The sequence below is a fragment of the Muscardinus avellanarius genome (genome assembly GCF_963383645.1).
Source record: "Muscardinus avellanarius genome assembly, chromosome: 5".
Taxonomy (NCBI): domain Eukaryota; kingdom Metazoa; phylum Chordata; class Mammalia; order Rodentia; family Gliridae; genus Muscardinus; species Muscardinus avellanarius.
The window spans coordinates 13987809-14007944 of record NC_137790.1 but is presented as its reverse complement, the minus strand read 5'-3'; the positions used below and the strand labels follow the sequence as shown (position 1 = coordinate 14007944).

Below are 20136 nucleotides of genomic sequence, written 5' to 3'. Positions count from 1 at the left end.
TATCATCACACCTAATTATCACTAAGTTAAAGATAATTGAATAGAAGGAAAAATACTGTTTATTGCACTAAATCTCTCGTTTATTGCATAAAATATACTCATATATAGTAACTAGGTACAGTTGGCCCTCCTCATCTAAGTGGATTCCACAACCATAAATTTAACCATCAATGGATTGAAAACATTTGGGGAAAAAAAATTACATCTGGCTGGGCATGGTGTTGCATGCCTGTAATCCCAGTCCTTGGAGGCTGAAACGGTAGGAAGTTCAAGGCCACCCTCAGCAATTTAACAAGATCCTCGGCGATTTGGCAAGTCCCTGTTTTAAAATTTAAAAACTTAAAAGGGCTGAGGGTATAGCTCAGAGGCAGAATGCCCTTAGGTTCAATCCCTACCACTTAGAAAAAAAAAATTACACCTGTACTAAACATGTGCCGATGTTTTTTCTTGTCATCATTCCTTAGATATCATAGTATATCAATTATCTAATTATCTTCATAACATTTACCTTGTATTAAATATTATGAGCAATCTAGAGATGACTTAAAAGTACATGAGAGCCGGGCGTGGCGGCGCACGCTCGTAATCTCCGCGCTTGGGAGGCGGAGACAGGAGGATCGCGCAGGTTCGAAGCCAGCCGCGCGCGCTGGCTTAGGAGACCCTGTTTCCAAATAAAAATGTAAAAATAGGTCTGGGAGTGTAGCCCGGAGGTAGAAGGGCTTCCAGGAACCCCAGTACCACCAAAAAAAAAAAGTACATGGGAAGATGTACACAAGTTACATGCAAACGACACTATTTTACATAAAAACTTGAGTATCCAGAGATTTCATTATTCCCAGGGATCTTGGAACCAACTCTGCAGCATTAGCGAGGAACAGATGCATACAGTTCTTAAAGTACACTTCACTTTTCTAAACCTAGACTTATAACTTTACTGAGGAGTCAGAAACGAATCCCCATCAGAGCCGGGCTCCAGCTGAAAAGACAGGGAAAGAAACTACAAAATTTCTAAGTCCATAGCGCCCCAGAAATCACACCATCGGTGGGAGCTAGATGGTGTGTCGATGCGATTTCTGTCTCCCATTCGATGTAATATCGTTTCCTTTAGCTCAGAACAGTCAACCGTGAGCAAAGGGTGAATCAAAGTGACAGTCACAATAAGAAATTTAGCAGGCGGGGTGACAGAATGACAAGCACACAACAGGCGATGTTTCACGATTCTGAGGCAGAAACAACAACAAAAACCAAAACCCAATCGTAAAGACCTCAGGAGCAGGCTTGGGTGTCGACGTGGGAGAATGATTACCTGATCTAAGATGGTTTTCTTCTTCTTGGAGTCGGTGACGGAAGACAGTTGCATCTCGCCCATCTTCTTCATCTTCTCGTCCATGTCGATCTTCTGTTCTAGCTTTTTGATCTCTGACTTGAGGAGCCGCAGCGTGTCTTCTTTGTGGTGGTGCCTTGCGACGGCGGCCGCGCAGGCCGAGTGGATGGCGGTGATCCAGTTCTCCAGCTCCGTCTGGCTGGTGGTCTATACGGAGAGGAAACAAGAAGGAAGAGCCACCTCTTAGGACTGGGATGGAAACCAATGGTGTGTGTGTGCAGAGGAGCTGTGCCCGAGCCAAGGTGTCAAGTGTAGATATCCCCGGGGAGGGCTGATCTCCCTCCTCCTTCAAGGAATCATCAAAAGACAGTCCCCGATCACACCTCTGCTTTCCAAGAGCTGCTCTGGATGAAGCTGCCATCTTGGCTCACCCAGTATATTTATGAAACACAGTTGTATACATGATACTTCTACATAGCTTGGTTTCTAATCAAGAGGGTTGATGTGGGGAAAATTTCAGCTTCCAGAGAGGATTAGTCACTACAAGCTGTAGCTGGAAGCAAAGGGATATCACTGTTCAGAGAATCACTGCAACTGAAATTCCAACCCCAGCAGTAAGTATCAATGACAAGACTGGACCTGGAAAAGAGGCTCAGGAGAGCCAGAAGCAATACTCTCTTAGGGGACCCTATGGGAACAGCCCAGAATAGGCTCCCCATAGCAATGTCGTTCAAGAAGAGTATTAAGATGATGTCGGCCCATACCCACCAATAGTTGATCTTAAAGTGGGCAGGGTTTAGTAAAAATTGATCTCAAAGGAAAAAGTCCAAAGAGTTTTGAGACAACCATGATTCTTTAGAATCTCTATCAAGGAGTCTTTAAGTGAGGAGGTACTAAAATTCCAAGCTGTCCCTCAAGCCCAAAGAAGCTTAATACTTGCTCAAAGGCCCTCCTAAAGAATGGTTTGTTGAGCCACCACAGTACTAATGAACTATCATCATTTCCACACACAAAGACAATGACTTTTTTTCTTCTTCAACGCATCGTCTCTGTTTTCTAACTCACTGGAGTGATGGCTTACAAACCAAATTCTATGGCCAGGACCCCACAAACACGTTTTCTAGGTTTGCTGGCAAGTGAGATTTTAGCCAAAGGAACACTTTACCAATTAGTCTTATTTCTGAATCTCTGCCATTTTGTATTCCAACAAAGAAATGACATCAAATATTAAAAACAGTGTCTACCAACAAAGCCATCTCACACTGGACAAACCTAAATGTTCCAGCTGTTATTACATTCATTAATTTTTTTATTTTTTAAAGGCAATAGATAAAGATTTCAATTGCCAAGATAACTGAAAAAGAACAGCAGAAGTCTCAGCCCACTGAACAAATAGAAACCCTTTGTGAGGACCAAGTGGGAGGAGGAAAGGGAGAGGAATATTGGAAGCCACAGGTAAGATATTTATAGTTTAAGAAACTTAGGTGGAAAAAATGTACATCTGTTCTTGAGACTCATCTTTACCTCTTAAATTTACTTCAAATTTTTATTTATCCCCTCTTTGAAAGTCACTGGCTTACACTTTTCCTCTTAAACACCGTTTTGAAGTTACACACACACACACACACACACACACACACACACACACACTCCAGAAAGATCATCCCATATATAATGAAACTGCCAAGCTTGGTCCTGACCCAGACAATGTACAATGTTAGCTCTTTGGGTCTTTCAGTGCCTCAGCAAGAGCAGGTGCTTCCTTAGGCGGGGTTATTTTACCCTACCCTTTTTAAAGTATATTATTCGTATTCCACAAAGTACAAAATATATTTTTCCATACCTATCTTGAAAGTGTTACCCTTCATATAGTACTACTCTTCATTAGGAACCGGTGAAGATGAAAAAACATCTAATAAGAGCATGTTCTTAAAAAAAGGAAAAACACAATTTCATATTGGCAAAGATTTGAAGCAACCAGAAGTCTTTTGTGCTGCTGGCTACAAAGTAAATGGGTAGAACTGCTTTGGAAAACTATCAGTAGCACAGCAGTTAGCAGCTTTAGTAAGTACAACCTACTAAAGTTGAATATATATATCCCTCGTGACCCGGAAATGAACTTGGGGTGTACACCCAACGAAACTGTACTCATGCTCACCAGAACTAATGTACCAAAACAGGCAGTTGATAAAGGGCAACACTGCAAAGTATCCCGCTGCCTGTCAACAAGAGAACAAATAAACATGTGGTACAATCAGACAATAAAATACTCTATGGTGACAAGAGTGAAGGGTCTATAACCACATACTGTGCAACAGATAAAGTCAGCCCCTCTCTCTCTCTCTCTCTCTCTCTCTCTCTCTCTCTCTCTCTCACACACACACACACACACACACACACACACACACACACACACACGACTTGGAGGAAAAGAAGCCAGACATGCAAAAGTCAGTACTGCAGGATTCTATTTATATAAAGTACAAACACAAGCAAAAATGAATGCACGCTGTCAGAAGTTGGGAGGGTGGTTCTTTAGTGGAAAAAGGGAAAAATGAGGATGAAACAGGGAAAGAAGCATGGGGGGGGGTCTTTCTGACTCTTGATCTGGGTGCTGGTTCCACGGGTGTACCTCATGGGCATTCAGCTTGCCAGATATCATCAACATATGGACTCTTATGTCTGCATATTATCTTTTCATAGAAAGCCCCTTTCCAAGTCCTTCTGTAATACATTACCCTAATATTTAAGTATACTTTTCTACCTATTCTAAAAATATTATTCTTCATATTCTACTTTTTAGTAAAAATTGTCCCCATGAGACTCTAAGGGACATTCTACAGCCTGGCGCTTTCAGCATTAGCCCTTTGATCTCCAAAGCCCCTGGCAGCACTTGATGAACAGCTGATCCTTGACCCAAAACATGCTTTCTGTTCTGTAGGCAGAGTGCAGTGGACATGAGGAGCTTTTTGACTCTGAAGGAGCTGGTATTTTACACACTGTAAGAGGGCAACATGGGAGTATCCAGATGTCATACTTCCACAGGCAGCCTGTGCCACTGAGGATAGGCCATGTCTGGGGCACAAACACCTGGCTCTCCTACCAGCAGGGGTGGGGGAGGTCCATGTCCATTTCAAGATACCTCTCTCCCATCTCTACCTCAGTTAGACCCTCCACCTCTCACCTCCATCCCTCACCTTATGGAGGAAGGAATGAAAACATCTGCAACCCTAACATCACAGCTGAGCAATGGATGAGAAGTCCTAAATACCCAATACCAAGTTCTGCTAAGTACATGTTATGAACTTGAAATGTTAAATACAAATACTCATCTAGAGGCCCAGGTGACCAATGTAGAAATGGACAAATGGAAGCTTGGAAAAACTAGCAATTTATTATAAGTACCAGTCTCCACCAGCTCTGTATTTTTAATAGGCTGTTTTGCTTTTCCTAATGTGACACATGCATCCTGACCTCCCAGCTCGTGTGCACTGCTCTAAACATCCAGTTGCAGGGTCAGCACCTAGACTACATAGTATTTTGAGACCTCCCCATTCTGGAATACAGAGAGAGGGACCTTCCCGATCCACTATGAAGCTTAGGATGGCCACTTCACTTGTCTTTGGCCAATGAAATGTGAATAGAAGTGACATGTGTCCTTACTCAACAAAAGCTTGGGTCATCTCACTCTTGTCTAATTGCCTATAGTCTAAGTATGTGTCAGAACAGAGCCGAGTGTGCCAGGCTCCCAAGGTGTTCGGGATGAAAACAAAGCTCAGAGCCAACCTCCATCAGACACGGGGCAGGAAGAGAAGGCACACTGAGCCCCTAGGTTCCAAGGGTTGCTCTTTACTGCAGCATAAGCCAAGGTGCCCTGACCCATATAGCAGCCAAGTGAGACTTCCATCCCAAGACAGGTGCTGGCTTGAAACTAGAAAAGTGTGTACAAAGCACGCTTGACCTCGCGAAGGGCCACAATCTGATGGGTTCTGTAGAAGAACAGCCTTTTATTCTCTTTGCTTAATAAAAGAAAATCCCTCTTCTTTCTCCCACCCATGAGGATCTCCGCCAAGGGCAACATAATCCATTCTGATATCAGAGAGCTTGTGTTTGCATCCAATATGAGAAATGGAAATAGAGGCAGTTGATACCACTTGAATCTAAACATCCTTTGAAAGGTGTATGTTTAATTTTGGCAAAAGAGCTACCCTGGAACTTATCTATTTAAAAGAAAGAAGATGGTAGCCGCCAGGGAACGGGAGCAGGTGGAACGCAGAGTTGGGTGATGGTTACACAGTTCCCACTTGGTGAGATGGGAAAGAGTTCTAAATGGAGGTGGATTGTGGAGATGATTCTATGTCATTGAAATGAACTTCATGCCACTGAACTGTACGCGTAAATAGTAGGAGAGCAAATTGTATGTCATGTTGACTGTACAATTGAAAATAATTCAAAACTAAAATAAAATATAATAAAAGGAAGGAAAATTATACCAGTCCCCTCCAAAGACAGAGAGGCATATGCTATATAGAAATGAGTGGTGACAGCTTTATGAAAAATTTAGCCATGGGCCCTTTTAACCAGGAAGTATGCCTCGCCCCGCCAAACTCTTCAAATGTGTCAGTGGCTGAAGGCAGTTCCATTAGAGAGAGTTCTTGCTCCCACTGTCCGATTTAAATAGAACAGCAGTCCCAGCCACTCTCTAGCATTAAGCAAATCAATTTCTAAGAAGCACAATTCACTAATTGAGCTGAAGCAAAGTATGTCCTCTCGCTGTGGCACTCAAGAGCCATGCGTCAAGAGGAAAGGAAAACTCCATGCTCTCCACAGCTACTTTAAATGGAGAAAAGTCTTGAGGCATTCCCAGACCATTGACAGGCATAAAAGTTTCGAGCTGATCACCGCCGACTGCCAGCTCGATGGCCCATGCTCCAAGGTGGCTACACCAGGTTTTAAATTCTGACACTTTGATAAAAGCTGCTCAAACCCTCTAACCTTGCTTCTTCTTAATGGTTAGCTAGGGGTGCCACGTCTAAGAAAGACCCCTCCACCGGAATCCTGCGGTCACAAAGGCAGGAAGGAGAGGCCACCCGGGGTCCCCCTTACCATCCTCAGCGTCTGTCACCTCCCATTAGAGAAACAACAGCGGGCAGGTAGACAGAGCGAGTTTTGTGATTTTTTTCCTCTGCCTTCTGGGAAAGCTATAAATACTGTATGAAGTTCAACGAGGAAAAGAAGCAAAGTTCTTGGCAACGGAGGAAAAGGAATATAATCAGCAAAAGCTGCCTTTTGCATGAGAGCCCCTTTGAGTGCGGGGTTGTAAGGAGGCTCAGAGCTTCATTATGTATTTAAGTAGATGGTGCATGGGGGGGACTTGGGGATTTCTATAATCAATGGTTTACGTGAGTGGCAGGAAAAGACTCGTGTTAAACGAGAGAAATACTAGAGAATATAAGCCAGAGTAGGGAAACTAAAATTTGGGGTAATTTGAGTTTATAAAAACTTAGGGATGATTGTAAAGTCGGTCTAGCTTCTTTCTTTCTTTCATTTTACAAGGAGAGAGAGAGAGAGAGAGAGAGAGAGAGAGAGAGAAGAGAAGAGAAGAGGAGAGGAGAGGAGAGGAGAGGAGAGGAGAGGAGAGGAGAGGAGAGGAGAGGAGAGGAGAGGAGAGGGGAGAGAGGCACACCAAGTAATCCAATTTTAAGAAATTAGATGAGGACTTCCGGGAAGATGGCGACCGAGAAAAGCGGGGCTTAAGAGCCCTGCTAACAACCAATCTCTATTACCACAAAATCAGAGCCTTTCATAGCCAGAAAACACCATCACCAGAGAAACAAAAAAGTCACCAGCCCCAGAGAGGAGGGGGGTCTCAGAACGGAGCTCAGAGCCACAGAGGAGATACACCAGCCTCACGGCTGAGGACGCAGCAGCAGCGCCTTACTGCCGGTGGCAGCGGCGAGTTCACCGGATGGCTACAGCTACAGACCAACACACTCAACAGCCCACCAGGCTCCAGAGAGGAGCGGTGAACAGCGAGCCGAGTGCACCAATAAAAAATTTTTAAAAAAAGAAGATAGATGAAAATAAAGTTCCCCTACAAATTATTCAAAGACCTCTTTCTTGTCAGTTCTACCTTTAGTAGAGAGTTTTATTTATACAGGCCCTAATTAAGTGATCATTTTTAATGTTTATAAAGAGAACTTGGCCTACTGTTCCTCTTCTCTTCCAGAGAAAGCCAGGCAGCTGTGCACACCACCCCGGTCCTCACCTTGACACCCCTCAATCACTCAAGGTTTATTCTTTGGGGAAAGGAAACCTACATTCCTAGCCAGACTCCAGAGAAGCAAGAGCTGGTTGCTGCAAAGGAGGAAATACTTGGAAGCCCAGTGAGTAAAAATGGCAGGATTCATCTAGGGTGGTTGGGTAGGCCCCAAGAAAAGAATAACAAACACTGTCCACCAGAGCCCCTCAGTGAAGGGCCCCTCACCACCGGAGCAGCCTGTAAGAGTCCCAGGAGTTGAGCCTGTGCATAAAGACAGCCCAGCAGGTTTTAAGTACCTCACTCTTAAATATGAAGAGACGGTCATTGATTGCCAAATATTCAATGAGAGCATCTGGCAAGGCAAGAAAGGAAAGGGAGCCAGGTTTTGTGGTACGCACTTGTAATCCCAGTACTTGGAAGGCAGAGACAGGAGGATCACAGTTCAAGGCCAGCCTCAGCCACATATGCCCTCCATAACTTAGTGAGACTGTATGTCAAAGTAAAGAATAAAAAGAGTACTGAGGGTGCAGCTCGGAGGTGGAATGTCCCTGGATTCAATCCCCAGTCCTTGGTGGGTGGGGGTGGGGGGAGTCTAAAGTAGGTAGGAGAAACCCTATCAGAAGGGAAGCAATGTCTGGAGCAGAGAATATTTTCCTCAAATCTGCAGCATCCTCAGACAAGTAAGAGAACCTAAAGCGAGAAATCCATAAAAGCACAGGTTGCAACGAAAAAGGAACAGGGAGAACAAAAGGGATGAGGGGAAGAAAGAAGTAGAAAAGGAAGTGAGAAGGAGAAGAGAGGTGAGAAATAAAATGAAAAGAAAGCCTTTAGGGAAAAATAATAGTAAAATAAACACCAGAAATAAAATCAAAGGCTGGGCATGATGGCAAATGCCTGTAATCTCAGTACTTGTAAGGCTGAGACAGGAAGATCACAGGTTTGAGGATATCATCAGCAAGTAGTGAGACTCTCATCAACCTAGCAACACTTTGTTTCTAAATAAAAATTAAAAATAGGGCTGAAGGTATAGCTTAGAGGTAGAATCATTCACCCCTGGGTTCAATCCCCAGTAACACACACACACACACACACACACACACACACACACACACACACAGCAAATTATTATGAATATCAGAGCATCACTGATTTTTAAAAAATGATTCTAAATGCTTCAAAAACAAGAAGAAGAAAAAGAAGGAGGAGGAGGAAGAGGAGGAGGAGAAGAAGAATCAGAAGAAGAAGAAGAAAAAGAAGACCCAAGATTATTTGAGAACGTGATCAGAAAATAACAAGCAGAATTATTCAAGTAAAAGAGAGAATGAAGACATTTTCAAACATGTACCATTTTGTAGAAAGTTATTACAGGCTATTTTCATGAACATAAATGAGTTCATTATATATATATATATATATATATATATATATATATTTATATATATATATATATTATAACTCTCTCTCTCTCTCTCTCTCTCTCTATATATATATATATATATATATATATATATATAATATACTCATATATATATGAGAAAGACTTACGATCCAGGAATTTAAGAAGAGCAGTAAAGGGAAATCCCAGGGTGAGGGTTTTGTGTGCGACTGGAGCAGCAGCCTGGGAGCACAGCAGGAAGGAAGGTCCTGGGAGGACTCCACAGGGAACAGCACTGACAACCACTGAACACACTGCACTTTTAGAAAACATCACTTCTACATCAATAGAAAAACAAGCAAATCGAGGCAGGAAGAAAGAAAAAAGAAAGCGGGGGTGGAGGTCATTAACTATAGAAATACACAGACAAGAAGTTGTTCAGGGAATGAAACAAGATCACTGTGTACACATCACTCAGGAGTGAGTACTGTTCACGTGACCTTCATGACATAGTAACATCCACAACTCATGCCAGCCTAAATCTTCTGAATCATCTAAGATAGGAAAAAGAAGAATGACTGGATATAATACAGCTGAATATTCCTTTCTCAACAAAAGGTCAGCACAACGCTCTCCATTATGTGCAAGGGATACAATCTGAGCCCCCCAGTAGATGTCTGAAACCACAAATAGTACCCCAAATCCTCCCTCTCTCCCTTCTTTCCTTCCTCTCCCTCCCTCATATATGTACATATATAAAATTATAAAATATTATACATTCATACCTATTATAAGGTACAACATAAAAACCAGGCGTAGGAAAAGAGTAACAGTAATAATTACCAATAAAGGAGAATAACTCTAACAACATACTGTAATAAAAGTTACTTCTATCTTATGAATTGTCTAGTTCTAGAAATTTCCAACTAATATTGTTTCAGACCCCAGTTGACCATGGGTAACTAAAACTATGGAAAGGCAAAACTGCAGATAACGGGGGGTTGCTGAAGTTAATGTCTAAAACCCTCTAAGAAAAAACAGGACAGTGTGTTCATGAGGAACGAGGTCAAATGCAACAATACAGTCAAAGAAACAGAAACGTGCAGCTAAAACAGACGGGCATGGCTGTGGGCAGTGAGGCTAGTATGGGGGAAAGGCAGTGTGAGGAGAGAATTTCACTACAAGTCTTCTAAGGCCAACTGACTTTTTAAAAAAATAGCGTGTACATACTGATTTAGTACAAATTTAAAACAATATAAAAAAAAAGAACAACTGTGCTCAGTAACTCTAGGTGCATAATAAGTAACAGCATGCAAAGTTTATATAGAGGTGTAGTTCACCCACAAGTATATTTCTTTGTGTGGTTTGAATAGGGTTAGTGTCTCCCCAGAGATCCGTATGTAAAAGGCTTGGTCCTGGCTGTGCTACTGGGAGGAGCCGTGGCCCCTGGGGGCGGGGCTTGGCCAGAGGTCCACAGGTCTTTGGAGGAGTGCCCTTAGGGATTCTGGGACGCTGCCCTTCCTCTCTCTCTCTCTGCTCACTGGCTTGTGATGTGAGCACCTGCTCCCAAAGGCACTCCTGAGGTGATGTGTTGTCCCTGCCAGAGACACAAAGCAATCGGAGGCACAGACCTTGGAAATGAACTTCCATAACTGTGAGCTGAAGAGCCCCCTCTTTTACGTTTCTGTTTGTTTGTTTGTTTGTTTGTTTGTGGTAGTGGGGATAGAACTCAAGGGCATGCTACCTCTGAGATAGACCCTCAGCCCCATTTTAATTTTAATTTTGAAATAGGGTATCACTAAGTTGCACAGGGCCTAAATTATTGAGACTGGTCTTGAACTATGATCCTCCTATCTCAGCCTCCCAAGTACCGGGATTAACGGCATGCATCAACACACCCAGCTCCTTCTCTTCTTCATAAGTAGCCTGTGTCTGGTATTTTCTCATAGTAATGGCAAGCTAACGAACACACCTCTACACTGTATTTCTGCCATACCGGGAGAAACCCCCGGCACACCAAGAAAAGGGCACACACCCTAGGGCTGATTTCCAGCCGTGCATGCTTAACTTTGCAAGGCAACATCATCACGTAATGACACTGATGACGCATTTAATCTTAAATGAGCACACCTCTAAGAGGCAGGCAAATGGGCTCCTGCCCTGGCCCCACATTTCCAGGAAAGAAATCCACATAATTTGGACCACTTTCCTGGAAACTGTCAATATTCCCGCCGTGGTCTGACTATGGCTTTCCCCACCAAAACTCGTGCTGACGCTTGGTCTCCCATGTGACAGCACTGGAAGGTGGGGTCCAGGGGGAGGTATATGGGCCATGGAGGAGCAGAGCCCTCACGGATGGATTAACACCTTTGTAGCTAGAGAGAGTTTTTGCTCTTGCGGGACTGGATTAAATACCATGAGAGTAGATAGTTCTACAGTCAGGCCACGCGTGTCCCCCAGTGGCCTCCCACTTTGACACATGCTCCCCTGCTCTCAATTTCCACCATGAGCTAAAATAGCATGGCACCCTCACCAAACACTGGCAGGCCACCAGTGCCATGACCCTGGACGTCCTACCTTCCGGAAGCAAGGGCCAAAACGACCTATCTTCTTTATATATTACTCAGTCTCAGGAACTCCGTTACAGCTTCAGAAAATGGGCTACGATGGTCCCATTGTGGTTCCTGGAAAGGGCAGAGTCCAGCAGATCCATGTACCATTTCTACTCTCTGGGAGCTCTCTAACCCTGACTGCCACATGTGAAGTCAATAAAATATCCTTAGCTCATGGACATTCGTATGTGGCCACTGGGTGGCTTGCCCACCAGACAGTGCGCTATTTCTTGGGCTAGAATGGTAAGACGGGGTTATCAGAATGGTGTTGACCAGCTGATTCAGGGTGAGTCTATTCTTTATACAGGCAAAGATCACACAAAAAATCCTCTTGCCCAGCATGCCCACGATTCCTTACAGCTCGGAGTCAACCCTTCTCTACAACTAATCTATGCTCAAATCAAAGTTAAATGTTCCTGCAGTAGCTGACTTTGGGGCAGGGGTATGATTTGCAGTGTTGGGTAAACAAGACTTAGCTAGAGAGTAAGTCAACACATAAATCGACAGAGAGAAAGAAGACCTCCCATTCAGTTTGTCATATCCGTGGGTAGTGATAAGAGGGTTGTAAACACCAGGATCACCTCAGGATCCAAGGAGATTTCAAAAGATTCATCAGAAGGATAAAATCCATAAGGATTAACAGTTCAAAGAATTAAAGGTCTGTGTCTGGCTTTTGGAGAAAAATCTACTAACATAAGATGGGGAAGTTCCTTTGGGGAGAGTTGGTGCTGTGGGTTTTGAGCACCACATGCTCACTATGAGTCAACAGTAGGATTTGGCTTCTAACGAAGTGAGGGAATCGCCACTCATGCTGCTGAGGAAATGGACGTCGCACGGACCCACGGCGGCCGCACGGGGCCTACCGCATGGGATGGAGCACGCCAAGTAAGAACAGGGAGGACTGGTGGCACTCATCGCTAAGCCTAGTGCTTGGGAGGCTGAGAAAGAAGGATTATAGGTTTGAGGCCAGCTTCAACAACATAGCACGGCTCTTAACAACATAGCAAGACTCTGTTTCAAGATTTTAAAAGGGTTAGGGGATGTAGTTTGGAGGTAGAAAGCACCTGAGTTCAATTTGCAGGGGAAAAAAAGGAGGAGGAGGAGGAGGAGGAGGAGGAGGAGGAGGAGGAGGAGGAGGAGGAGGAGGAGGAGGAGGAAGAGGAGGAGGAGGAGGAGGAGGAGGAGGAGGAGGAGGAGGGAGAGGAGGAGGAGGAGGAGGAGGAGGAGGAGGAGGAGGAGGAGGAGGAGGAGGAGGAGGAGGAGGATTGGGAGAGGTGGTCACAGGACAAGCTAAACTGCTACCAGAGATGGCGTCCACCTGGGAGAGAGGCTGGGACTCGGTCCATTCAGGCCAAGATGCTAAGTCTTCTCTAGTCTTTTCTACCAAGTCCACCTGATGGCGTGCTGTACAAGGGGATTTTCAGGTTTTCCCTCAACCTGCCTGTCCCGTCCTGGGCATCTACCAAGGACAGATGTTTCCCTCCCTGCTGCTGGTTCCAGAGTCTGAAGCAAACAACTCCTTCAGACTACTCACAGTGAAGCCACGTTCAATTTCTAGAAAGACATTTATTTAGAAAGGGCACAGAAAATCAGTCTCTTTTTCCTCATTACTAAAACGGTAACTAACATTTATGAAGCACTTAGCATCCATCAGACAGGTAATTGCATTATCACACTTAATCTGCAACTCAATATAATGGACAGGTAGTATTCTTTTAATTTTATAAGTCTCTCTCTGTGTGTGTGTGTGTGTGTGTGTGTGTGTGTGTGTGTGTGTGTCTCCTAAAACTGGGAACAGACTCAGGGCTTGTACATACACTGAGAAAAATCCCCAGTCTGTCTCTCTCTCTCTCTCTCTCTCTCTATCTCTATCTCTATCTCTATCTCTCTATCTCTCTATCTCTCTATCTCTCTATCTTTTATTTTTTATGGTACTGGATATTGAACACAGGGAGATTCTACAGACTCAGAGCTACAAGCTCATCTCTATTTTATTTTTTATTTTGAAGTGGGGTCTCATTAAATTACTGTGCACTGGCCTCAAACCCATGATCCTCCTGTTTCAGCCTCTAGAGTGATGTTCTAAAACACTGAGCACTAAAAAGTGACAAGAAAACTTTCTAAGGGGTTCTGGCAATCACCTCCTAGAGATAGTATTTCTACTGTCTTCTAGATATCTAACTGCACAATATTCTCTCTACCTAATCGGGCCTCTTTCTTCCCCAGCCTGGTAGCCAGGTTCTCAAGGCATTTGATACAAGAGTTGAAAACTAATATTAGCAAATGTTTTTCTACGAATTGCTGAGCTTTTTGGAATCGTGACATTTCTCAAGTAATGGAGAAATGAAGGCCCAAGAGGAAATAGCATTTTGGAGGTGGTAGGTGCTCTCTCTGGCTTCAAGTTGGAAGAAATGATTTAAATTCAAATAGTTTAGAGGGATCAGGGAGGGACCCAGAGGGAAATACACCCAGTGCTGTGTGCCTGTATGGCCCCATCACTTTAAACCTCACTATGATGCATAATTGCAGCCTGCCACTAAAAGCTAGAAACTAAAGAGAATAGTTTAAGTGAAGGAGCTAGAGCCTTACCTCGCACACGGCACAGAACTTTTTCCATATTAACTCCTCCAACGTTGATGTTAATTCTCACCCCACCCCCACCCTGCACACAAAACCCCTTTTCTATGGTTGCTGGTAATACGAATCTCCTTTCCAGGGGCAAATCTGTAGGTATCTGAGTCAAAGAATGAAAGCAGCAGTATCCAGGCTCTGGAAACCGTGTGCACTGAATTGAGCCCTGGGGCTGAAATAACCTACAAATTATTTCCACAATCATGCTTGATCTCCCTCCCTTTAACCTCACCCCCTACACACACAGGTTCCTTTCAAATTCAGTCCCTCTAGAGCTATGCGGATTACAATAAGTAGAAGGCAGAAAATGCCTTCATGGATCCCAAACAGCAGTAATTTCCTCTGAAAAGGTTCATTTTGTGCTCTATCCCACATAAGTAGCATAAAAAAATCCCATAACAAGAAGACACAGAGGTTTTCATGAATAAGGTCTTATGTTGCCACAAAAGAATTTCATACAATGTGAACCACTGGGTGTTTGGAGTCTTACTAGTAATTTTATGGCCATGAAAGTCCTTTCAAAAAGAATTCATGGCAGAGGTGTGTAAGAAAAAAAGAGGGCCTTCCTGAAACCAATCAGATAATCGTCCAACTCATGCAGCAAGGCAAAGATGACCGAAACCAGGTTAGAGCTGAGGAATAATCCCCGTGAGTGGCTCAAACGGAAGGACGAGAAAGACTTGGTCACTTTCTGCTACAGCCACTGTTTTTGTCCACGTCCTTCTCAAGAATGGTAGAAACACTAATAGGATAAAAACTATACTCAAACACGAGGAGGCTTTGCAAAGAGTGAGGCTTAGTTTACATTCAACCCTGACATTCAGTAACTGTGTACACCGGCATCCATTTATGCCTCAGTTCCATCAAGTGGGGCACATAATCTATATCAGTAGGTTAAAAGATACCCAGGCATGGTGGCACATGCCTATAATCTCAATACTTGGGAGGCTGAAAAAGGAGGGATCCTACAATCGAGGACAGCTTCCACAAGTAGTAAGATTGTCATCAATCTAGTGAGATCCTGTTTCAAAATAAAAATAAAATAGGGCTGGGGGTGTAGCTCAGAAGTAGAATGCCCCTGGGTTCAATCCCCAGTACCTGAAAATAAAAATAAAAAAAATAGGCTAAAATATAGATACACAAACTAACTCACTACAGCTCCAAGAATTAAATGTGACTCACCCCGTGAAACAATTTCAAGACAGTGGCATGCAAGTAAAAGATCACTGTTGATAGCACAACTTGGCTGCTGTTGGGATGGTTAGACATTTCCTTCTTTGCAAGATTTCCAATCAATAGATAAAAAGATAAGTCGCAGGCACACACACACAAAAAAAAAAACAATTTGAAAAGGGCATTGAAGGCTACTTTCAGGACTTTGCAGTTATGCACGTTTAAAATAGACTACACAAAGAAGCAGGGGTGACCCATTAAGTAGGATTTGAGACATGAGACCACATGAAAATTAAGAGCTTTGTACAACAAAGGACACTTTAAGGAGAGGGGGTTAAACCACACAGAGTAAAAAGATATTTGCAATGCATATTATAAAACAGAGAGATTAATATAAAATGTAGCTGGCTGTGGTGGCGCACACTTGTAATTCCAGCATTTGGGAGGCTGAGACAGGAGATTGGCGGTTCAGACAGCCTCAGTAGTTAGTGAGGCTCTTTGCAATTCAGTGAGATCCTGTTTCATAAAAAAGAATAAAAAATAGGGCTGGGGGTGTAGCTTTGAGAAAGAATGCCCCTGGGTTCCATCCCCAGTACCGCAAAAACAACAACAACACCAACAACAACAAAAAAATGTGTAGAGAACAGCCACAAATCATGAAGAGAAAATACTCAATGAAAATGAGTGGAAGACAAGTACTCTGTAAAAGCGAATGGCCATCAAACACAAGAAAGTGTGCTCAACTTCACAACTCCTAAAAGCTTAAAAAGGAGGGAAAATAAATTTACAAAATAAAGGACTATAAGGGATAATAAACAAGTAGAATTCTCCTAGGCTACTGAAGGAGCTCTAAGTCATTTTAATCATCTTAGAAAGGATTTGGCAGAGTACCTACTAAACTTGAACATGAATAGGTCCCATGACCCCACAATGCCATACCCAGGTATATACCCAACAGAAATGTGGGTAAATGTACCCTGAAAACAGAGACACAAATCCTCATAGCAATATTGGTTAAGTTTCTCCAAATCTGGAAACAACCCAAATGTACCCACAAAAAGACTGTCATATGTCCCATTGGGTTTGAGCTTGTACCTTGTATGGTGGCAAAATGATTCAAGGTCTATCACTAAAGTATCCTTGCCAATGTCACTAGCATCAGGGAAGGAATTATGGACCTCCCAAGAACCATCCCTGCATAAAAGCAGTAAGAAGATGGGCCCAAGTTGTCAAAACTCAACATTTCTAGCATTCTGGAAATATACTGAAGTTGGAACAAGCTTCAGGTACATGAACTAAAGACAAATGGCTGAGCCAGGCCTGGTTGCACACACTTATCATCACAGTACTTAGAAGGCTGAGACAGGAAGATCGCAGATTCAAGACTTTAAGCAATATTGTGAGACCCTGTTTCAAAACAAAGGAAGGTTGGGGTGGTAGCTCAGGGGCTGAACACCCCTGGGTTCAATCCTCAGTACCCAAAACAAACAAATAAATGAAAATAAAATGGCTGATCTTGGTTAAAAGCTGCAAGCTCTTTCAGTTGCTCCATTCCCCTCTCTATCTCCTCATCCCCACAATCACCTGGACACCAGCAGCCCAGCCACCCACGGATGGGTCAGAATGGGTTTAAAACTCTTCCTGAAATGCAATTCTCAGACTTGTCATTATCCAACTGGTCCAGCAGGCCCCAAGAAAGCCCATCCACAGGGCTTGTCACTTTCTGGCTTGCCTCCCTCATTCCAACAGTTTTTACTCCAAGGACATTTTTAAAAAACTATCAATGACAAATGTTTAATATCACAGCTGCTGAAATCAGACCAGAGACCGTTCAGCTCCTTGAAGAGGACATGGGTTCAACGATGCAACACATAGGCACAGGTAAAACTTTCTCAACAAGACCCCAAAGGCACAAGAAACTAAAAGGTGGATTAATACGTGGAATTGCATGAAACTGAAGACCTTCTGTAAAGCAAAGGAAACTATCAAGAACCTCAGTAAGCTGGGCATGGTAGCACTTGTAATCCCAGAATTTGGAAAGCTGAGACAGGAGGGTTGTGGTTCACAGACAGCCTCAGCTACTTATGCTCAGCAACAAATGCTGGTAAAGATGTGGAGAAGTGGGAATTCTAACACACTGTTGGTAGGATTGCAAATTAATGTAACCACTTTACAGTGTGAAGGATCCTCAAAATATGACAAAGTATAAAGGTTCTTTTTTTTTTTTTAGATTCCAGAAAAGTCAGTATGCACAAAGAAATACCAGTGACAACACAACAATCAACAACCCTAACAAGTCCTGGAGGATGGGCTTGGATCTACTTTTTAAGAGTTCCTACATTATAGTACTAAAATATACGGTTTTCAGTAACAAAGTATATTTGCAAAGAAACAATGAGTGTGGTCCATACACAGGAAATGAAGCTTCCAGTGGACACTGTTCCTGAGAAAGTTCAGCTGTTGGTATGCTAGACAGAGACCATAAGCCAATACTGTGTTCAAATAAAAAGTGGGCATCATGTCAAAGAAACAAAATATATGACTGCTATCTCCACCCAAAAGAGAATACCAACAGAAAAAGAGACTTACTTTGTAGATAAACCATATATAGATTCTGAATTTGAAATGTAAAGAAACAAAAAATACTCAACAATAGATTTGAGTTGGCAGGGGAAAAAAAACTAGTAAATTTAAGTAGACCATCGAGATAACCCAGTCTATGCACAAACAAACAAAACAAAAAGAAAAAGAAAAAGAAAAAGAAATAAAGTCTCAGAGATCTGTAGGATACCATCAAACTTCTGTAAACTCAGCGATTGATGCCTAGACATAGCAGAATCAAGCTATTTTAAAACAAAACATCCTATCTTCAAAGCAACATAGGAGAAGCAACTCTGCATACAAATGAGATCCTAATAAGATTAACAGCTGATTCCTCAACAGAAACTATCAAGGCCAGAAGGCAGTGGATTGATATTTTCAAAGTACTAAAATAAGCCTGTCTATTAAGAATTTTGTAGCCAGCAAAACTATCCTTCAAAAATGATAGAGAAATTAAGTCATTCCCAGATAAGCAAGTATCTCTTTTGGATGACAGAAGGCATGTTCAACTCTATTCAATTATGTGGGTGGGAGGTAGCTTATACAGTGACTGAAACTTCCAATTCTTCTTGTTGGTGGTGGTTACATATTTACTTTGTGACAGTTCACTGAGCAGTGCATTTATGTGCTGTGTACACTTCTTTCTGTGTGTTTTACGTCCCAGATTTTAAAAGAGAAAACACAGATGCTTTGTCTTTATACAAACAAAATTATCATTTTATACTTAAGTTAATTTCCCAAATAGTGACAACTTTAAAGGCCAAAGCCAGAAATTGGGAAAATAAACTATTTATTTATTTCATCTCTTTGTTCCTGCTTTATCCTTTCAGGGGATATTCTCACTGTATATGTCACCCAGTTTATCTCCTTTCTGCCTTTGCTGTTTAGTATTGCAGATTATAAAGATTTGTTCTTGTCTCTATGTCTCCTATTATCTGTGAACATTTTTAAGGACAGGAACTGTGTCAAAAGGTATTGGCGGGGGGGTAATGAGTACTAGTGATTGAACCTAGGAATGGTCTACTTCTGAGCTATACTCATAGCCCTTTTAATATTTTAAATTTTGTAACAGGGTCTCCTAAACTGCTAAGCCTGGCCTCAACCTGCGATCCTCCTATCTCATCCTCCCAGGTACTGGGATCTCAAGTATGCACCACCATGCCTGGCTTCAAAAGGTATTCATAACAGCACTGAATATGGCACTTAGGAAGCACAGAATAAAGGTTTAAAGAAGTCATTCATTGAGAATAAACAAAGAAAGCCTTCCTAATTAAAACCACAAAAACATTCTTGCAGGGTAAATTATAACCCAGCAAACTCAAAGCCTTCCCTATAAAAGCACATGTTAACCCTAAAGCAAAGAAGTATTTTCGATAACAATTAACAGTCAAACTCCAAGAATCCTAGGTAAAAAGTTCTGGTAGGATGAAGAGATAAACTATTTAGAGACAATCAGTCGTTTCTAGGATGTCATTATTTTCCATTATGATTAATATTAGAAGAGAACATATTATCGTAAAAAACTTTTGACAGCTCAACTCGCGTCTAAATTAAGGATCTCACGATCCCATTGCAAAAAGCTACACAAATGGTACTGAAGCTACAGTAAGACATCCTCAACCCACAGCAAGCACAGAGAGTTCCTCCAATCCTGCATGCAGCTCTCCCTAGACCTCCTCGTGAAACTCTCTGGGTGAGATCTCTGGTTCCAGGGATTTGTTACAGAAGTTTACTTTTTCATTCACTCTTTTTGTTCCTATAGTAACAGATAAGTCCCATCATTATAATGAAAGAGAGAGAGAGACAGACAGACAGACAGACAGACAGACAGACTAGAAAAAAAGGTCTCCCATTCAAAGTTGAGAAGCATCCTACAAAGAAAGTATCTGACCAACCTGAAAGAGGAAGGCATCGCCCAGGGAATTGCTGAGGCAGAAGACGAAGTCCTTCTTGGGGTGCTCGGGCACGGCCTGCACGATGCTGTTCTCCACCCAGACCGCGTGCTTCGGGATGCTGTTGTGGTCTATTCCCGACCTGCCGTCACTCTCGTAGAAAAAGAGCGTGCACCCTAAGGAAACAGAATAGGGCTCTGCGTGAGGGCCTTGCATCTGGCAATAAAAAGTCTCAAGAGGAAACAAAAAGCTGTTCGCAGTTGACG

The 20136-nt window shown here is 42.7% G+C and overlaps 1 protein-coding gene across 3 annotated transcripts in view; it reads right to left on the bottom strand.

Moving 5' to 3' along the window:
• The window catches only part of TIAM1 (TIAM Rac1 associated GEF 1), a gene marked incomplete at both ends in the record, with an annotated part of 154675 nt that overhangs the window by 111919 nt on the left and 22620 nt on the right, over positions 1-20136 (bottom strand). For all 3 annotated transcript variants that reach the window (XM_080695940.1, XM_080695941.1, XM_080695942.1), the window contains 2 exons: positions 1307-1531; positions 19874-20046. In XM_080695940.1, the coding sequence (XP_080552066.1) occupies positions 1307-1531; positions 19874-20046 (398 nt within the window). The remainder of the gene's footprint in view (positions 1-1306; positions 1532-19873; positions 20047-20136) is intronic.